Below are 20,151 nucleotides of genomic sequence, written 5' to 3'. Positions count from 1 at the left end.
TAATTTTTTGATTCAGTCTTGCTCCTGAATGACTGTTTTAAAATGAGCTGAGAGACGGCTACCTGCCCATTTCTGCATGGCTGAGCAAATTCCCCCGTAAATCCAAGTTTCTCTTCATTTCCATCACTATACGTCTCCAAATTACAGAGAATTCATTCCTGAGCTGGAGAGGTGCCAGAAGTTTCTCATCTAGCTGTCTGTGGGCTGCCTTTTTCTTTCCCCTCTTTGAGGCTTTCTGATGCCTAGAGTGAGCTCAACTCAAAGGTTTCCAGCCTCACACTCGCCTCACATTCCCCCACAGTCACACTGAGCTCTGGGATTTGGAGGAATAACCGCGTGCCAGCATCCGATTCACAGGCTCCTTTTACCTGCAGGTGTTCCAGAAACTTCAAAATGCGTCTGGTAATGTATTTGCTCCTCTTAACATGCCACTTTGGCATGCATTATATGCAGCTGCTTATTATTTTTTTAAAAATCTGTCTTCTGAATAACATGCATGCTAAAATGTTAAAGGGGGCTTGGAGGACAGTGTAAGCTTAATTAATGCCTAGGTGTGTGTGTGTCCTTGTTAATGTAGGCATGTTGACATAAATATGTATTATTTATGGACACATTTGTCTGCAGACAGATTTCACTAAAGGGATCTCATTGAAAGCACTACTTTTTATCTACATCCAGGTTTTCTAATAAGATCTGTAAACATCTCACACAGCAGCAAGTAGAGGAAAAATACGTTTTTCATCCCTATGCAAACGGCATGTTTTAGGCACCTTTTTGAAAAACCCTCCTTTATTTCTTAAAAAAAGGTGGTGTGTGTGTGTAAGTGTGTGTATGTAAGGGAGCAGGGAGTGTTGGGTTTTTGAAGATTTGGAGAGAAGAGTTATCTTGCTGCTGCACGAAAATTTCTACCCCATGTTACCTGCCTTCTTAAAACTCAGTAATCACGGAGGGGAAGAGATGTGGTTCTGCTTCAGAGTAACCCCATGGGGATGCTGAGCTGCAGTGTTCAGCAGGCATTTTAGGTTTTCTAAATACTGGTGCTGGAATAATAAGTAGATGGGGTAAATTTGCTATTGCCGAGTCCTGCTCTGTTTCCTGGCTTGTAGAAATTGCATTCACACTGTACATTTAGGATGTGCATGTGTTTATTGAACTCTAGTAAAGCAGCATGAGAGTGTGGGCTCATAAATCACATCATTTCTTTGCCAGTACTGGATGCTAGCTTCTAAAATTAAGAAATTATTAGCAATTAATAATACATTCAGCATCCCTTGTCTCATTGGGTGAGATTTACATCCTGGGGACTTGCTCTTCTAGTTATAGAGACAGATGATTTAAGGTTCAGACTTAATTGCGATTTCAAATCCTTTAGCTAGAAAGATGCTTGCAGTACTTTATTTAAAAGACTTGTTTTGAAAAATGTGTATGTATATTTCTCACTGTGGTGGTGAGCTAATTAGGACTGTAATGTGCTATGCATTTAAGATAAACAACTTGAGTATTGCTCACTTGTAGAATAAGATTTGCTTTCTTGTCTTCATATTGTAATAATTCTTTTACTTTGCATTCTGTTCTTGCTTTTTGAGAGATCAATAATTACTAATTGTTGTGAAGATGAGAATATAATGTAGCAACTCAGAATTCACAAACAAAAGTAGGTTGAATTAGCAGTTTTCTGAGAAATTAAATCAAGCAGATTTTCACAAGTGAGTTTCTAAGTGTACAGTAGGTATTGATATTTGCGAATGGAAACAAATATAAACTTGTTAAGTATAACAGGTTAGGATAGTGTTAATGCCATCTTGTTGTAGTTACCTACCATATTTAAAATGAGGTAGTAAACAGGTTAATTATTTTATATTGGTTATTAATTACTTTTACTTCATGATATTGATTATAGAACACATTAATTTTAATTGGCTTTGAATTTGAGATGACTGTAAACTTTAGTAAAATAGTTTACTGAATTAAATAACAGTGAAAAGGTATATTCTTGAAAATTAGTGTGAAAATCATTGTTACTTTGTAGCGTTTGAGATCTAATGTTTTATCACTTATAGATCTGCATACTTATGGAGGATTATATGTATTTCCAAAAATTTTGCATACATTTTAATACTTATTTTTATCAGCCATGTTCACTTCATAATTGCTCAAAAAAGTACAGTAAAAATGCATTTCATTATGTACAAATGGTTCCTTGAAAGAGCATATTATATTAGAAGCCATTAAAAACCTATGTTGCCTATTAATGTTATACTCATGTATTGTTCCGTGTGTAATTGATTTTAAGTACTATTCATTTCCAATATTTAAATACATCTAATATTGTGTCCTGTTTGATGTAGAAATCTTGTCTCTGTGAATAACTTGATTAAGGTCTCAAATTGAATGTACAGGATGACTAAAGATTTAGTACTTTTTTTGGTATGTATTACAATAGGCATTAATGTAATATACAAATATTAAGCTATGTAAAAACATTCACTGCATTCAACCGCAATACAAAACCCTTTCATCTTACTTTTGAAGTTGGTTATTTTGTTTGAAGTCAGTTTCATAGGCATAAAAAGAGATTTTATTTTTCTGAGTTTGTGTGGCACTGTGTGGCAACAGAAAAGCATACAATGCCATTTTGTAGGGAATATTATGTGTACCAAACAGAGGAAAGAACACCACACTTGCTATCTGTCTCTAATTATGATTTCCTACTGGCTTTTAGATATATCATAGATCAGGTCTTTATTTTATAAAACAGAGTTATCTTACCTGTAATACCTAAAGTGATTGTAAAACACTTTTCTCATACAATAATTTCTCTGTTGTATGACTGAGACTCTCATGAAACATTATATTTTTTAAGGTTCACATATAGAAAAAAGCTATAAAAATATAATTTGTGGACTGACCATGCATCAGGGCTGAAACATCCATCCTTTAAGTAAGCATTTATTGAGCATCCCTTTGCCAAATCATAACCTGGCATTGAGTAAGTGAGTGGGTGTGGGTGGGGAGGTCTTAAGAAAGAGGAGATGCTTTCCTGCTCTTTTGTTATTACTAATTGGAGAATATTTTGCCCTACCTAGTTTCAAAATGTTTCCATTCTTAGAGTCTGAAGTAGAGAGGAATGATCACAGTTGGGGTGGATAGGGCAGACAAGCCAAGGAAACTGGAGAAGGTGAATTCTCAACCAAGATTTTAAGGCAGTTATTAGCAGCAATTGAAAGAAAGGAGAGAAATAGGCATTTTGCATGAAGGAAAATAAATCTGAGAGGAAGCAAATCATGTCAGGAGGAAGAAAAGATGATATTATATGGGGAAGAGGAACCACATTGGGAGTAACAGCAAGAGAAATTGAAAAAAAAATTACAGAGGTGGGTATGAAATATTTTAAATTACTCTTTACTAGCCTTAGTATGTCCTGTGGAAAGTTCTTTGAGCCAGTAGATATTTCTTCTATTTTATTATGTCAACCTCTATAAAACAGCATTTCAAAATCTATGCAATAATGTTAATATTTCTTATTTACTCTAGGCCAGGTACTATGCTAATACTTTAAATGGAGGATCTCATATATTCTTCAATGACTAACTAAAATATTCATCCTATATATGAAGAAATTGAGGTACTGAGAAGTTCTATAACTTGTCTAAGATTATACAAGGTCAGAAATGGGTGAGCTAGGATCTGAACCTAGACTCTGGAGCCCAGTCTTCTAACCACTGCATTTCAAAGCCCCTTCACTTCATCTTAGCTCCAGATCCAGACTGGTGTGACCAGTTGCTGACTAGATGTATCATTTAGGTCCTTTGGTAACAAATGCTGAGACAGAATTACTAAGTATAAGTATTTTACTGAAGGGTAAAGATAAAAGAGGAAGGAAGCAGAGTTGTGCAGGGAAAGTCTTCAGACCACAGTGCAGACACAGCCTCACCCAATTCAGGGATAGTCTCCAAAAGGAAGACTGCCTATTAGAGGAACCCCACATTGGACAGAAATGGCCAGGCTGAGTACCCCTAACCTGCTCAGCCACTGACTGGAGATTCCCAGGAAGGAAGGGCATGGCCGTGTCTCAAAAGTTGAGGCCATTCCTGAATGTTCTGTAGCTGGAGGCTGTTAGCTATCTGTGCTTCTTGCAACTGAACAGCAAGTTCTTTTTTAAGGGTGATCTGTGATGTGCACCTTCTTGGCTGCCAAAGTGATATCTCTACAAAGAATTTAAGGAAGTGTTCACATTCAGGGTCATGCAAGTGCAGGTCATGGCCTAAGAGTGAGTGCCTCCTTAACTCTACACCCTATGTGCTTTGCTTGTCTCACCCTGGTCTTCCGAACCTCAGATTCAACACACTTAGAATTTTGCTCAGATCCTCCTCTGCAAAACACTCCTTTCCTTCAGGGAGATCCATGGGTCCTTCTATCGCTAGTGTCTTGCCTACCTTCCGGTTTAGTCTCTCCACTGCCAGAGCATCATCTGAGTTAGATGCAACTCTTATTTATAATTCCAATGCTTAATACTGTTAATTGATTCTCTATAGCCTAGAGAATAAATCCCAAGCTTCTTGCTATGGCACAGAAAGACCCTGTATGGTCTGAGCTGATTTTGTGGACAGTGTGGACCCAGAGCTGGAGGAATTTCAGTACTCCAGCTAAGGAATAGCAGAAGTGTTGATTTGTATATATAGAAATATTGTATTTGATTTTGGGGTTGAAGGATGGGTAGGAATTTGTAGAGTTGAGAAGCTATTTCATTATGGAAGAGGCAGAATGAGGTGATTTGGGGTGATTAGGGGAATGAACAACTTGGCTGGAATTTGGAAGATATATAGCGGTTAATGGGAAATAGGCCTGGAAAAATAATTCAGAATCAGTCAAAGAACTGTAGCCATGGAGCTTAAGTTTTTCCCTTGAAGATTTTAGAGCAGAAAAGTGACATGATGAAAATGATCTTGTATGAAGGTGGTTGTGGTCTTGGTGTCAACACTGCATTGGATGGAGAGTGGTCAGGAGTCAGGGAGATCGGTTAGAAGGGTCTTTTGCTATTCCAGGCAAGAGGAAGTGGATTCTTGAACTCAGTGTGTAAAGAATGGATAAGATGTGGGAAAATATGAAGTAAAGGTGAACAGGACTCCAGAATTAATTAAAGGAAGGGGTTCAGGGAAGAGAGTACTCAAAGACAACTTTAAAGTTTAGATTGGGCTCCAGGAGGCTAGTGTATGGGAGCCAGAAATGAACAGGGGGAAGCTTTTGTTAAGGGACGACGACAAGGGTCCACTGGCTGTATGCATGATGGACCATCTTATTGATTCCCCCAAATAAATGAAATACAAATCTTTCATTTCTGTCTCATCTCAGGCACTACTTATTCTGCTTCTCAAGTTTTGACTAATATTTAATTCACTGTCTTAATTCCTTGAACAAAAGATTAAGGTATGGAAGACAGAAGTTGTGTTTATAGACACCAACCATTCTGGTAGAGCTTAGGTTCATTTTTCTAAATTCAACTGTGAAAATACCTGTTTTGGACCCACACAGTCTCCAGCAGCCAGTTTGAGTGAATTATTATTATTATGCCTTTTTTTTTTTTTTTTTAAAGAAGGTGTCTTGGTTTCACATACACCTGATCCTGGCCAGTAGGACCAGCCTATCTCACTGATGGTTTTTGTTCATGGGGTAGATAGAAGAGCTAACTTTGTCTCATGAGATGCAGACATCTCCTCATAGAGAAGACCTGAGCTGCTGCCTCCCACAGGAACAGAGGTTATTGATTTAACATAAACAGAAAAAAAGACTAAATTTCTTTGCAAATAAAATTCACATAATATAGGATTATGATGCATAATTGAAAACCCAATTTTCAGTGAAAGGGAAATAATGGCAAAGACATAATGCTAAATAAGCTTTAGGTACAGAAATGATAGTAGGTTTTTTATGGATTTGCAGTGTAATGTGAGGAGCTCAAAGCAAATATTTAATTGCCCTTAAAACTGAACAACATAGTAAAATTTGCATATTCTTTCGGGCTTGCTTATTTTACTGTGTAGTGCAGGAAAATACTTGTGGTAATATTACATTATCATCTGTAGAGTACAAAAAAGTAAACTTTTAAGAACTGATCAAATTAGCCTCCAAAGGCTACTAAGTGGCATATACAGACAGACTGGTGACTAACAAACAGTGATAATCAAAGATAAGCTCTGGTAACGTGTTGTTTGTTTTGTGATGATAGCATAGATCTGATGCCCTTTCAAAACTAGGGCTGCCAGACAGAGAAATAAGGATTTATGTACTCTGACATCTAGAATGTAACTCTAGATGAGTAGAAATCTTCTCAGTTCCAAACATAGATGTAGATATATATTTTCCTGATTGCATTAAACAAAAAGTAATAAGACTGCACCATGAAAGGGAGGGATCTATCTGTGTGGACTTGGGTAATTCTGTTCTGTACTCAACCTTCAGGGCAGCAGTCTGTATTGGGTAATATTTAATCTTCATGACAGGCTAAAGAGCTAAATGCTATCGGTACTACTCACTTTCCAGATGAGGACACTATGACTAGAGAGGTTCAGTAACTTATCCAAAGTCACACAGCCCCCAAGTAGCAGTAAAGATTTGAACCCAGAGCCTGAACTCTCACACACTGCACTGGTTGTGATGAGTGTGAACAGAGCAGTGATTGGCTGGCTTTCCTACCTGGAAGCCTCTTCTCTAAGCTCCTCTCTTTCTTGCAGCTCTTCTTATTTCCCTTGGCTCCTTTCTGTATACATTAAAGAAGCATAGTTGTAAACTCAGGAACCAGCGCCAAACTTCATTTTCTGATGGACTGATAGTGAGTTGCTCATTGAGATAAAAATATGTTGCTGCCATAATCTTGTGATATATGTTGCTGTAGTGTGAGCATCCATCTGCTTATCCTCACCCAACTATGTCACTTTTCTTAAATGGGCTTTGTTGATATTTGGAATTGGGGGACCTTAATTCTGCCTTCAATTTTGGTCCACACTGGAAAATTTGAGCTCACTCTTAATGGGAGAGGGCCAATTGCCACTATGTGATCACATGCATGGGGTTAAAAGTACATGAACATTCTAACCATGCAGAAGTCTGATGAAGGAAAGGTTAGGTGTGATACAGCCCCAGATAAGCTCTATTTATTGACATCAATGACTCCAGGTTAGCCTCCTTATACTGACATATTTCATTCTGAAGACGTGGTATAGTAAAATCAACACAAGCTTCAGAACCAGACACGCCTGACTACAAATCGTCCCTCTGTCATGGGAGCAAGTCACGTTAACATCTTTGAGGAATGGGGATAATAGTTTGTATTGCCGTGAGGATAAAGTGGTGCAGGATCATTTCTGGCATAGAATAGGTATTTAACAGATGTGTTTAGCTCATCAATAGGAGTAGACACATAAGTGGTTATGAGTACCTGACTCAGGACTCAAAGTTCCTAAGTGCAAATCTGAGTTCTGTCATTTAGCAGCTGAGTGACATGGGATAAGTACTTAATTTCTCTGTGCCTTAGTTTTCTGGCCTCTAAAATGGGAATAATAAAAGCACCTTCCTCTTAGAATTCGGAGGAGGGATGCATAACTTGATCTAAGTAAAACACTTAGAGCAGTGCCTCGCATGTAGGAAGCACTCCATGAGTGTTAAGCCCCCTCTTTATGAGCTTCAGTTCATTTCTACCTTGTTACCTCTCAGAGCGAGGAGCCTGGCCATTCCTTACTAAGTAAACTTAAGTTTCTTGGTATCTAAGACCTACAAATATGTATTTTAAACCAGTATTCACTGAATCACAGATATCACATGCACCTAATCAGCCTAATGGTTTCTTATACAGTCCACACCCATTGCTGGTGAAGGTCACATCCTGATTGTGGGGGAAATAATAGATTAGTACAGCCACCTTGAGATGCCAATCTGTAATATCATCAACATTTTAAATGCACCTCTCTTTTTGCCTATCAGTGTTACTTCTAAGAATTTTCCTACAGATGGTCTCATATCATTGAGCAAAGGCATGTGGTAGAGTCATTGTTTTCAGCATTGTTTGTGATATTAAAAACCTATAAACAACTAAATATATATCCAGAGAAAAAGTTTAAATAATTGATGATATTTCCATGCAATGGAATACTGCAGAGGATATTTAAAAACTGTTAGAGCCATGTAAGTAGATAGGAAAAGCTGTACAAACATACTTTTAGGAGGGGGAAAAACACTTCTCAGAGGAAACCCTACCATAAGAATGATACTGTTTGTGTTAAAAATAGGTTCAGTTCAGTTCAATCGCTCAGTTGCGTCTGACTCTTTGTGACCCCATGAATTGCAGCACGCCAGGCCTCCCTGTCCATCACCAACTCCCAGGGTTCACCCAAACCCATGTCCATCGAGTATACAGTAAAAAAAAAAAAAAAAATTAACTGTGCTCAAAAAGAGGTTAAGAGAGGTCTGTTCTTTTCCCTTAGCTTCTGGGATATAATTTCTAAGCTCTTGGAATGTGATGCCTCAAAGGTGTATCTTTGTTTGCCTTGGCTTTGGGTCACACAGAATAGTCCAACAATGTGATTTTGAGTAAATGCAGGTGACATCAAATAGCTGCAGAATGGAGGCTGGCCACCTTAGGTATTACCACTATGCTTTAGGATAAGGGCTTTGGTATCAGCAGTGCTCGTCAACATCCAAAGGCCGAGGATCAGGGACTGAGATCAACTCTGTGACTAGTCACTCACACCTGCATGATGGGAGCCCCTGAAAACTCTTATCTCAGAGATGCATGAATCAACCAGCTATCTGGATTGGTTTTAAAATATATAGGGGAAAACTCTTAATGGGTACATAGATTAAAAAATATTGATAATTGATGAAAGTGAGTGATGGATGCATGGAGGTTCATTATTTAACTTTATTGTTGTGACTACTTAAAATTTTCTTTAATAATAAAACTTTTAAAAATAAACAATATTCTATTAAAAAAATAATCACCTGGAATGTCTGATTTAAAGCCAGATTTCTGGGATTCCCCACTCAAAATTACTAAATCCAAATCTCAAGTGTGATCCCAGGCATATGAGATTCTAAGATGTTCAGTTCAGTTCAGTCGCTCAGTCGTGTCTGACTCTTTGCGACCCCATGAATCGCAGCACGCCAGGTTTCCCTGTCCATTACCAACTCCTGGAGTTCACTCAAACTCACATCCATCGAGTCAGTGATGCCATCCAGCCATCTCATCCTCTGTTGTCCCCTTCTCCTCCTGCCCCCAATCCCTCCCAGCATCAGTCTTTTCCAATGAGTTAACTCTTCACATGAGGTGGCCAAAGTACTGGGGTTTCAGCTTTAGCATCATTCCTTCCTAAGAACACCCAGGGCTGATCTCCTTTAGAATGTACTGGTTGGATCTCCTTGCAGTCCAAGGGACTGTCAGGAGTCTTCTCCAACACCACAGTTCAAAAGCATCAATTCTTCGGCGCTCAGCCATCTTCACAGTCCAACTCTCACATCCATTCATGACCACAGGAAAAACCATAGCCTTGACTAGACGGACCTTTGTTGGCAAAGTAATGTCTCTGCTTTTGAATATGTTGTCTAGGTTGGTCATAACTTTTCTTCCAAGGAGTAAGCGTCTTTTAATTTCATGGCTGCAGTCACCATCTGCAGTGATTTTGGAGCCCCAAAAAAGAAAGTCTGACACTGTTTCCACTGTTTCCCCATCTATTTCCATGAAGTGATGGGACCAGATGCCATGATCTTTATTTTCTGAATGTTGAGCTTTAAGCCAACTTTTTCACTCTTCTCTTTCACTTTCCTCAAGAGGCTTTTTAGTTCCTCTTCACTTTCTGCCATAAGGGTGGTGTCATCTGCATATCTGAGGTTATTGATATTTCTCCCGGCAATCTTGATTCCAGCTTGTGCTTCTTCCAGTCCAGCGTTTCTCATGATGTACCCTGCATATAAGTTGAATAAGCAGGGTGACAATATATAGCCTTGATGTACTCCTTTTCCTATTTGGAACCAGTCTGTTGTTCCATGTCCAGTTCTAACTGTTGCTTCCTGACCTGCATACAGATTTCTCAAGAGGCAGGTCAGGTGGTCTGGTATTCCCATCTCTTTCAGAAATTTCCACAGTTTATTGTGATCCACACAGTCAAAGGCTTTGGCGTAGTCAATAAAGCAGAAATAGATGTTTTTCTGGAACTCTCTTGCTTTTTCTATGATCCAGCAGATGTTGGCAATTTGATCTCTGGTTCCTCTGCCTTTTCTAAAACCAGCTTGTACATCCGGAAGTTCACAGTTCACATACTACTGAAGCCTGGCCTGGAAAATATTGAGCATTACTTTACTAGCATGTGAGATGAGTGCAGTTGTGTGGCAGTTTGAGCATTCTTTGGCATTGCCTTTCTTTGGAATTGGAATGAAAACTGACCGTTTCCAGTCCTGTGGCCACTGCTGAGTTTTCCCAATTTGCTGGCATATTGAGTGCAGCACTTTCACAGCATCATCTTCCAGGATTTGAAATAGCTCAACTGGAATTCCATCACCTCCACTAGCTTTGTTCGTAGTGATGCTTTCTAAGGCCCACTTGACTTTACATTCCAGGACGTCTGGCTATAGGTGAGTGATCACACCATTGTGATTTATATACATATTAATGTGCTTATTTAATCATAGAAGAAATTTCAGAATATATATGAGTAACTGTCAGTAGCGTTTGCCAATGAGAAGTAGAAATGTGCATTGAGTGAACATCTTTACCTTTCACTGTATGTGTACTATTTGAATTAACATAGGTGTGTATTGCTTTTGCAATTTAAAAAATAGTTAAGACATACTCCTTTCTTTCCCCTGCCACTAGATATTAGTCTTTAAAAAGAGTAGTCCTTCATGCAAGTATAATCCTAAGCTTTGGTATAATACTTTTGAATTATTGAGCCAAATATCATCCTAAATTAAAATAGTATATGTATCAACTCACTGCCAAAGCTCCAATTTGCTCCCAGGGAGCAGAATACAAAATTACTAAGGCGATTTCCTAACATCAAGTCACAGGAGAGCCTTAAGTCCTGTGGCAAAAATTCCTGTTATTTGAAAGTTCATGCACTTAGAGAGTAAACATTAAATCAAAGAGCATTAGATGGGAGAAGGGAATGTTGAGTCAATAATGTTTCCTCAGGACTTGTTAAATTGAATGCTAAACATGGGGAAACGTTACACATGGGATTTTTTTTTTTTTTTTTGCATTAAGGTTTTTCTGTATTTCTAAAGCTTCTTGCTCAGTCTTTGCAAAATGCTATATAAAAGTTCCACTGCTTTTGGGTTTCGAGGGCAGAAATAATTTGCATGCAAGGGTTAATGAAGATTCCTTGCTCTTTGAACTTTTAAAAGTGCTGGCACATACATTGTTTCCTTTGATACTCACAAATGAGGTATTAAGACAAGTACTATAAAGCTCATTTTCTACATGAGGATATAAGGTTTGGAGAGGTTAAGTGAGAAGCTGAAGCCAGTGAGTGGGGACCTGAACACACAAGGACCCTTGGTTGTATCTTGGGTATCCTTGCTACTACCGGCAAGAACAGAGCTGTGAAGCAGAATCACTCCTATGGTTGTGAAGCTGGTTTAGTGTTTTTGTGAAATCACTGCTCTTCTGGCTCTGGAAGACCTAGGAACGCCCAGTTGAACTCCACCCCCCACATTGTGAACTATAAATGTGCTCATTTGAATGATTAAGGGACATCTAATTAAATCCAGGTGGATCCAGGTTCCCATTTTGACTCTATCCCTTACTAGCTATGTACTAGCTATTGTTCCCTCATCTATCAAAATAGGAATAATGATAGTATTAATCTTCCAGGGCTGCTATTAAGAGTTTAAATAAAATAATGTATGATAAGTGCCTGACAGAGTGCATGAAGCATAGCAAAGGGTCAATACATACAACTTCAATAATAATTATTAATAATATTATAAATAAGTCAGAGTCCTGGTCAGTGGAGCAGGCATGGCTCTGATAAAGGCACAACTTTTGTCCGCCAGGAGGTGACTGCAGGAGCTACATCCCAGAGTGGGCGCTGATCAGTTTCTTTCCTTTTGAAAGAGATCTTCTTGAAACTGCAAAGAACTAAGCAAGAGCAAAAAAGTTTTACCTAAAACTTCACTGAGCCTCAGTGCTCAAGAAGGGGCTTGATCTAAAGAGGGTACCCCTAGATTGAAACAGAGTCCATCAGTTTATGATCCACAGTGAGATAAGGCAGGTAAAAGACCCAGTCAGCCAGGGCTTTGACAAAAGGATAGTCACTTCCCCTAAAAGAGCATTCTTGCCCTGAGATTTTGTCTTCAGTCTTTTAAATTTCAACTTCTTAAATCAGATTTTAGGGGAAATTCAGAAAGCTGGAACTCAGAATCTGCACAATGAATGATAAAGGAATCTATTTGCTGTTTAGCTTAAAAGTGCTTTACTAAATCTTCTTTTGAATTTTTAAAACTTATTTTTCTTTATTATGCAATAAATTTTTACTTACTGCAGAAACTATGCAGAATCAAAGCATAAGGAGAAAAAGTCCTTAGAAGCATTATTCATATTTATTTTGGTATATAGTTATTGAAACTTTTATAAATAAGTATATTTATTTTTATAAAAACTGTAGAGCACTAAAGAAATAATTTATGGCCTTTCAAATCCTAACAGAATATTCACATATTTCCATGTCTGTATGTGTTTTTCTATAGCTTCATTTTCAATGGTTGCATAGTATTCTTTTGGGTATTTCATTATTTAGCTAATATTTAGGTATTTCATTATTTAATCTTTAATCATTAATTTAATCTTTAATCATTTCATTATTTAATCATAATTTAATGAATGAATTTCATTCATTTTAATCTTCTAATGTTGAATACTTAGGTGTTTTCCTTCCTACAAGAAAAATTTTCTTGAAAAATCATTATATAAATCTTTAATTATTATTAAAAAAATAAATTCCTTTAAGTGAAGTTTCTAGGTTTAAGTGTAAATGCATATTTGAGGCTTTGGTATCAAATTATCTGCCAGATAAATTTTATCATATTAGTACAAGAGAGGATCTAGATCAATAACTATTAAATAAATATAACTTCTATTCATTTATTGTAAAATAATACAATAATGATTAAGGAACATCTAATAAAATCCAGATGGATCCAGGTTCCCATTTTGACTCTACCCCTTACTAGCTACTTCATAGCTATTATTCCCTTCACACTAGCCTGTATTGTTGTTCCAATAATAAGATTACTTTCTATTAATACCAATATCTCATTTTGGTTTTATACTCCAAACATAATATATCCAAAAACTAGTGTGCTAATTGTACTTGAGAGATTGGTTATGATATCAGTATAATATCATTAGCTTTTGAAAGAAATAACAGAAAATGTTGAAATAATTTGGAGGAAAACTTACTACAAGCAAACTTACACTGGAGCTAATTAATTCCACCCACATATCCTTTTTAAGGTGTGAGAATGAGACAATCAAGGGTGTATAAACCCTTCCACTGTGATTATCATCCCTCAGTGTTCTCTAGGGCTGAATGTAACCCTGCCTGATCTTTTCTGTACTATGCTAGGATTCACAGCAGAAATGTGAAGACTGGAAAGTTTTCAGTAGGAATTATTCTTGATGACACCAGCCTTGCTGTCAGAGTAATTCCTGCTGGAAAGAAAGCATCTGTGTTAATGGTCTAATAAACTGAGTTAGTGTTTCAGCTTGGCAAAGGATTAATTAGGGGAAGAGAAACTAACATTTATTTGGGTTCTTTATTTGACAGCCCCTTTATTATTACATTATTGCAATTAATATTCCCTATAAATGTATGAGGTAGGCATTACCAGGGGCATTTTACAATGAAGGAACTGAAATTCAGTTAATAAAGTGTCTTGCCTAAGGCTACAGAGCTGGTGAACTGCAAAGGTGGAATTTGAGCCTAGATTCCCTGCTTCTGGAGCCTGTGTTCTTTATACCGCTCCTTCTCACCAACTACACAGCATGGCCTGACTGTTCCTCTTCTAGAATATTAATTGTAAGCATGAATACACTTTTAAACAACCAAACTGCAGTTTCCCTCTTAAAAATCAGTGTGTTAGGCAGACTTAGAGACTCAGTCCACTTATAAATGCTGTGTCAGTTAAGGTAATTTTGTAGGCCAGAAACAGGAAGTTCACTATCTTGTCTAACAAGATATCCTGGGACAGAGGGGCTCTGGGTTTTTTCAGAGGCTCAGTAATTATGTTCAGTGGGAGAAGAGAACACTGTTGCTTTCTAGAAAATTTTATTTTTATATAACCACCATCTACAAATGAACATACTTTTTCAGTGTGGTCCCCCAAATCCTTCTCATTTCTATCACTTTTCTCTAATAGGATTTGGTATTTTTATTCTTTACCCAAATATTTAACTATTCTAACTCTTCTGCACCTTCTTGTGACAGCTTCTAAGAATGAGGAGAAAGTAAAATTTTACTGGAAATTTTAAACAGTGCCTGTGTACTAGACTTAGCACAAATTTTTTGCTTAAAAAAATCAGCATTGTCTTATTGAGAAGCATTAAGTAAAAGAAACCTGTATTTTCTATCATGAATGAATACTTTGATTATCTCACTGCAGAAAGGGCAAGTGTTTTTTATTTTTTTAATATTCAGGCTTAAATTAGCACAATTGAAACAGAAATTGAAGTAATGGGATGAGGAGGGAGGGAAAGATGGCAGAGGAATAGGACGGGAAGACCACTTTCTCCCTCACAAATTCCTCAAAAGAACATTTCAACGCCGAGCAAACTCCACAAAACAACTTCTGTAGGCTGGCAGAGGACATCAGGCAACCAGAAAAGCAGACCATTGTCTTCAAAAACAGGTAGGAAAAAATATAAAAGACGAGAAAGAGACAAAGGAGGTGGGGAGGGAGCTCCGTCCCGGGAAGGGAAGCCCGTCCCGGTAAGGGAATTTTAAGAAGAGAGGTTTCCAAACACCAGGAAACACTCTCCCTGCCGAGTCTGTGGCGAGCCTTGGAAACACAGAGGGCAACATAACAGGAAAGAAAAATAGATAAATAATTAAAACCAACAGATTACAAGCCCAACAGTAACTCCCCCAGCGGAAAAGCAGCACAGACCCCTGCATCTGCCATTGGGAAGTGGGGGCAGGGCAGGGACGCGCGGGAGGCGCGGGCTGCAGAGCTTTGCAAGAATCGGGCAGGAACGCCCCACGCGCAACCAGAACGATCTAACTTGGGCTAGCAAACCAGACTGTGGGATAGCTACCACGCGAAAAGCTCGAACATAAGACACCGCCAGGACCGAGCACAGAACAAAGGACGGAACGGAAAAAGCCGGCTGCAGACCATTCCCCGCCGGGGATAGGCAGCCAGAGCCGTGAGGACTGGAAAGGGGAAATTGCAGACCCGGAGAGACTTTACTTACCTAACTGCAAGCAGGCTCCTTTGCTAAGACTTCTGGGGGTGCTGGACAGTCACAATCTGCCTCACGGGGTGCGCCAGCGGTCCACCCAGAAAGCTGAGCAGCAGCGGCAGAAAAGGTGACAAGCCGCGGCGATCGCGCTCGCCAAACTCCTGAGCTACTCGGACCTGGGAAGGGCACAAAGCGCAGTCCCAGCCGAATTTGTGCCTCTGAGGGCTGCCTGAGCGCCGAACCTGAGCGGCTTGGACCGGGTAAGTGCACGCAGCCTAGGGCCGGCCCCAGATGGTTCCCGGCTGAGCATCGTAGAGCCGGAGCGGTTTGTGCGCCACGAGAAAGGACAGGTCAAGCGGGGCTGAGATACTGGGTGCACACGATGGTGCTATTTGTTTGCAGCATCCCCCCTCCCCACAGCGCGCCTGAACTAGTGAGCCTAAAAAACCAGCAAACAGAAGAAGTCAAACAGAAGGAACCACCTTGGAAGTGATCCCACACGGCCCATAACATCAGAGAAGGGCCAGATATATTTTTGACTATTTTTAAAATCATTCCTTTTTTTTTTTTTTTTGCTTTTTTGTTTTTCTTTCTTTTTTTTCAAATTTTTTTAAATTGTTAAGTCTTCTATTTCTCCTCTAATTTTTATTTCTATAACCTATTATTACTATTTAAAAAAAACTTTTTTTTTTTTTAGGGAAAACACCATATATAGTCTTTGGATGGTTGTTGGGTTTTTTTTGTTTGTTTTTTGTTTGTTTGTTTGTTTTTTAATAATTCTTTTTTTTCTTTCTCCCTTTTTCCCTCTGCTTTTCTTTAATATTGTATCTTTGAATATCCAACCTCTACTCTAGATTTTTAATCTTTGCTCTTAGGTTTTTGTTGTCAATTTTATACATTTAAAATCCCAAACTTCACTACCCAAGTTTACCTGAGAGCGAGATTACTGGCTTGATCACTCTCTCCTCCTCTGGACTCTCCTTTTTCTCCACCAGGTGGCCTCTGTCTCTTTTCTCCCCCATCTCTTCTCTATCCAACTCTGTGTGAATCTCTGGGTGTTCCAGACGGTGGAGAACACCTAAGGAACTGGTTACTGGCAGGATTTGTCTCTCTCCTTCTCATTCCTCTCTCTTATCCTCCTGGCCACCTCTGTCTACTTCCTCCCTCTCCTCTTCCCTGTATAACTCCGTAAATACCTCTGAGCGGTTCAGACTATAGAGAGCACATAAGGAAGTGACTACTGGCTAGCTTGCTCTCTCCTCTTCTGATCTCACCGCATCTCATTCCAGTTACCTCTAACTACCCCCTCCATCTTCTCTTCTCCTTGTAACTCAGTGAACCTCTCTGAGTATCCGTCAATGTGGAGAAACTTTTCATCTTTAACCTAGACGTTTTATCATTGGTGCTGTATAGATGGAGAAGTCTAGAGGCTACTGTAAAAATAAAACTGAAAACCAGAAGCAGGAGGCTTACATCCAAAGCCTGAAAACATTAGAGAACTCTTGAACTCAGGGAACATTAAGCAATAGGAGCTCATCAAATGCCTTCATACCTACACCGAAACCAAGCTCCACCCAAGGGCCAACAAGTTCCAAAACAAGACATACCACGTAAATTCTCCAGCAACACAGGAACACTCCCCTGAGCTTCAATATACAGGCAGCTCAAAATTATCCCAAAACCTTTGATGTCTCATAACCCATTATGGGTCACTCCACTGCACTCCAGAGAGAAGAAACCCAGCTCCACCCACCAGAACTCCAACACAAGCTCCCTAACCAGGAAACCTTGACAAGCCACTGATAGAACCCCACCCAAAGTGAGGAAGCTCCATAAAAAAGAGAACTCCACAAATTACCAGAATATAAAAAGGCCACCCCAAACGCGGCAGTATAACCAAGATGAAGAGACAGAGGAATACTCAGCAGGTAAAGGAACAGGAGAGTTGCCCACCAAACCAAACAAAAGAGGAAGAAGTAGGGAATCTACTGGAGAAGGAATTCCAAATATTGATAGTGAAAATGATCCAAAATCTTGAAATCAAAATGGAATCACAGATAAACAGCCTAGAGACAAGGATTGAGAAGATGCAAGAAAGGTTTAACAAGGACCTAGAAGAAATAAAAAAGAGTCAAAATATAATGAATAATGCAATAAATGAGATCAGAAACACTCTGGGGGCAACAAATAGTAGAATAACGGAGGCAGAAGATAGGATTAGTGAAATAGAAGATAGAATGGTAGAAATAAATGAATCAGAGAGGAAACAAGAAAAACAAATTAAAAGAAATGAGGACAATCTCAGAGACCTCCAGGACAATATGAAACGCTCCAACATTCGAATTATAGGAGTCCCAGAAGAAGAAGACAGAAAGAAAGATCATGAGAAAATCCTTGAGGAGATAATAGTTGAAAACTTCCCTAAAATGGGGAAGGAAATAATCACCCAAGTCCAAGAAACACAGAGAGTTCCAAATAGGATAAACCCAAGGTGAAACACCCCAAGACACATATTAATCAAATTAACAAAGATCAAACACAAAGAACAAATATTAAAAGCAGCAAGGGAAAAACAACAAATAACACACATAAGGATAACAGCTGATCTTTCAATAGCAACTCTACAGGCCAGGAGGGACTGGCAAGACATACTTAAAGTGATGAAAGACAATAACCTACAGCCCAGATTACTGTACCCAGCAAGGATCTCATTCAAATACGAAGGAGAAATCAAAAGCTTTACAGACAAGCAAAAGCTGAGAGAATTCAGCACCACCAAACCAGCTCTCCAACAAATTCTAAAGGATATTCTCTAGACAGGAAACACGAAAAGCGTGTATAAACCCGAACCCAAAACAATAAAGTAAATGGTAATGGGATCATACATATCAATAATTACCTTAAATGTAAACGGGTTGAACGACCCAACCAAAAGACAAACACTGGCCGAATGGATACAAAACCAAGACCCCTCTATATGCTGCTTACAAGAGACCCACCTCAAAACAAGGGACACGTACACACTGAAAGCGAAGGGCTGGAAAAAGATATACCATGCAAATAGAGACCAAAAGAAAGCAGGAGTGGCAATACTCATATCCGATAAAATAGACTTTAAAACAAAGGCTGTGAAAAGAGACAAAGAAGGCCACTACATAATGATCAAAGGAACAATCCAAGAAGAAGATATAACAATTATAAATATATATGCACCCAATATAGGAGCACCGCAATATGTAAGACAAATGCTAACAAGTATGGAAGGGGAAATCAACAATAACACAATAATAGTGGGGGACTTTAATACCCCACTCACACCTATGGACAGATCAACTAAACAGAAAATTAACAAAGAAACGCAAACTTTAAATGATACATTAGATCAGTTAGACCTAATTGATATCTATAGGACATTTCCCCCCAAAACAATGAATTTCACCTTTTTTTCAAGTGCTCATGGAACGTTCTCCAGGATAGATCACATCCTGGGCCATAAATCTAAACTTGATAAATTCAAAAAAGTCGAAATCATTCCAAGCATCTTTTCTGACCATAATGCATTAAGATTAGATCTCAATTACAGGAGAAAAACTATTAAAAATTCCAACATATGGAGGCTGAACAACACACTTCTGAATAACCAACAAATCACAGAAGAAATCAAAAAGAAATCAAAATATGCATAGAAACTAATGAAAATGAAAACACAACAACCCAAAACCTGTGGGACACTATAACAGCAGTGCTAAGAGGAAAGTTCATAGCAATAGAGGCATACCTCAAGAAACAAGAAAAAAGTCAAATAAACAACCTAACTCTACAACTAAAGCAACTAGAAAAGGAAGAATTGGAGAACCCCAGAGTTAGAAGGAAAGAAATCTTAAAAATTAGGGCAGAAATAAATGCAAAAGAAACAAAAGAGACCATAGCAAAAATCAACAAAGCCAAAAGCCGGTTCTTTGAAAGGATAAATAAAATTGACAAACCATTAGCCAGCCTCATCGAGAAGCAAAGAGAGAAAAATCAAATCAATAAAATTAGAAATGAAAATGGAGAGATCACAACAGACAACACAGAAATACAAAGGATCATAAGAGACTACTATCAGCAGTTGTATGCCAATAAAATGGACAACGTGGAAGAAATGGACAAATTCTTAGAAAAGTACAATTTTCCAAAACTGAACCAGGAAGAAACAGAAAATCTTAACAGACCCATCGCAAGCATGGAAATTGAAACTGTAATCAGAAATCTTCCAGCAAAAAAAAGCCCAGGTCCAGACAGCTTCACAGCTGAATTCTACCAAAAATTTCGAGAAGAGCTAACACCTATCCTCCTCAAACTCTTCCAGAAATTGCAGAGGAAGGTAAACTTCCAAACTCATTCTATGAGGCCACCATCACCCTAATACCAAAACCTGACAAAGATGTCACAAAAAAAGAAAACTACAGGCCAATATCACTGATGAACATAGATGCAAAAATCCTCAACAAAATTCTAGCAATCAGAATCCAACAACACATTAAAAAGATCATACACCATGACCAAGTGGGCTTTATCCCAGGGATGCAAGGATTCTTCAACATCCGCAAATCAATCAATGTAATTCACCACATTAACAAATTGAAAAATAAAAACCATATGATTATCTCAATAGATGCAGAGAAGGCCTTTGACAAAATTCAACATCCATTTATGATAAA

At 38.5% G+C, this 20,151-nt stretch overlaps 1 protein-coding gene across 1 annotated transcript in view; it reads left to right on the top strand.

Annotated features, from left to right (window-relative positions):
- The first annotated feature begins 227 nt into the window (after window positions 1–227).
- IQCJ (IQ motif containing J) overlaps window positions 228–20,151 on the top strand; it is a 217,107-nt gene continuing 197,183 nt past the window's right edge. The window contains exon 1 of the mRNA XM_027963890.3: window positions 228–402. Coding sequence (XP_027819691.3) covers window positions 394–402 — 9 coding nt within the window. The 5' untranslated portion in view covers window positions 228–393. The remainder of the gene's footprint in view (window positions 403–20,151) is intronic.

Source organism: Ovis aries, chromosome 1, assembly GCF_016772045.2.
Source record: "Ovis aries strain OAR_USU_Benz2616 breed Rambouillet chromosome 1, ARS-UI_Ramb_v3.0, whole genome shotgun sequence".
NCBI classification, from domain to species: domain Eukaryota; kingdom Metazoa; phylum Chordata; class Mammalia; order Artiodactyla; family Bovidae; genus Ovis; species Ovis aries.
Note: the sequence above shows the minus strand (reverse complement) of the source record. Positions and strands in the feature narration are given on the sequence as shown.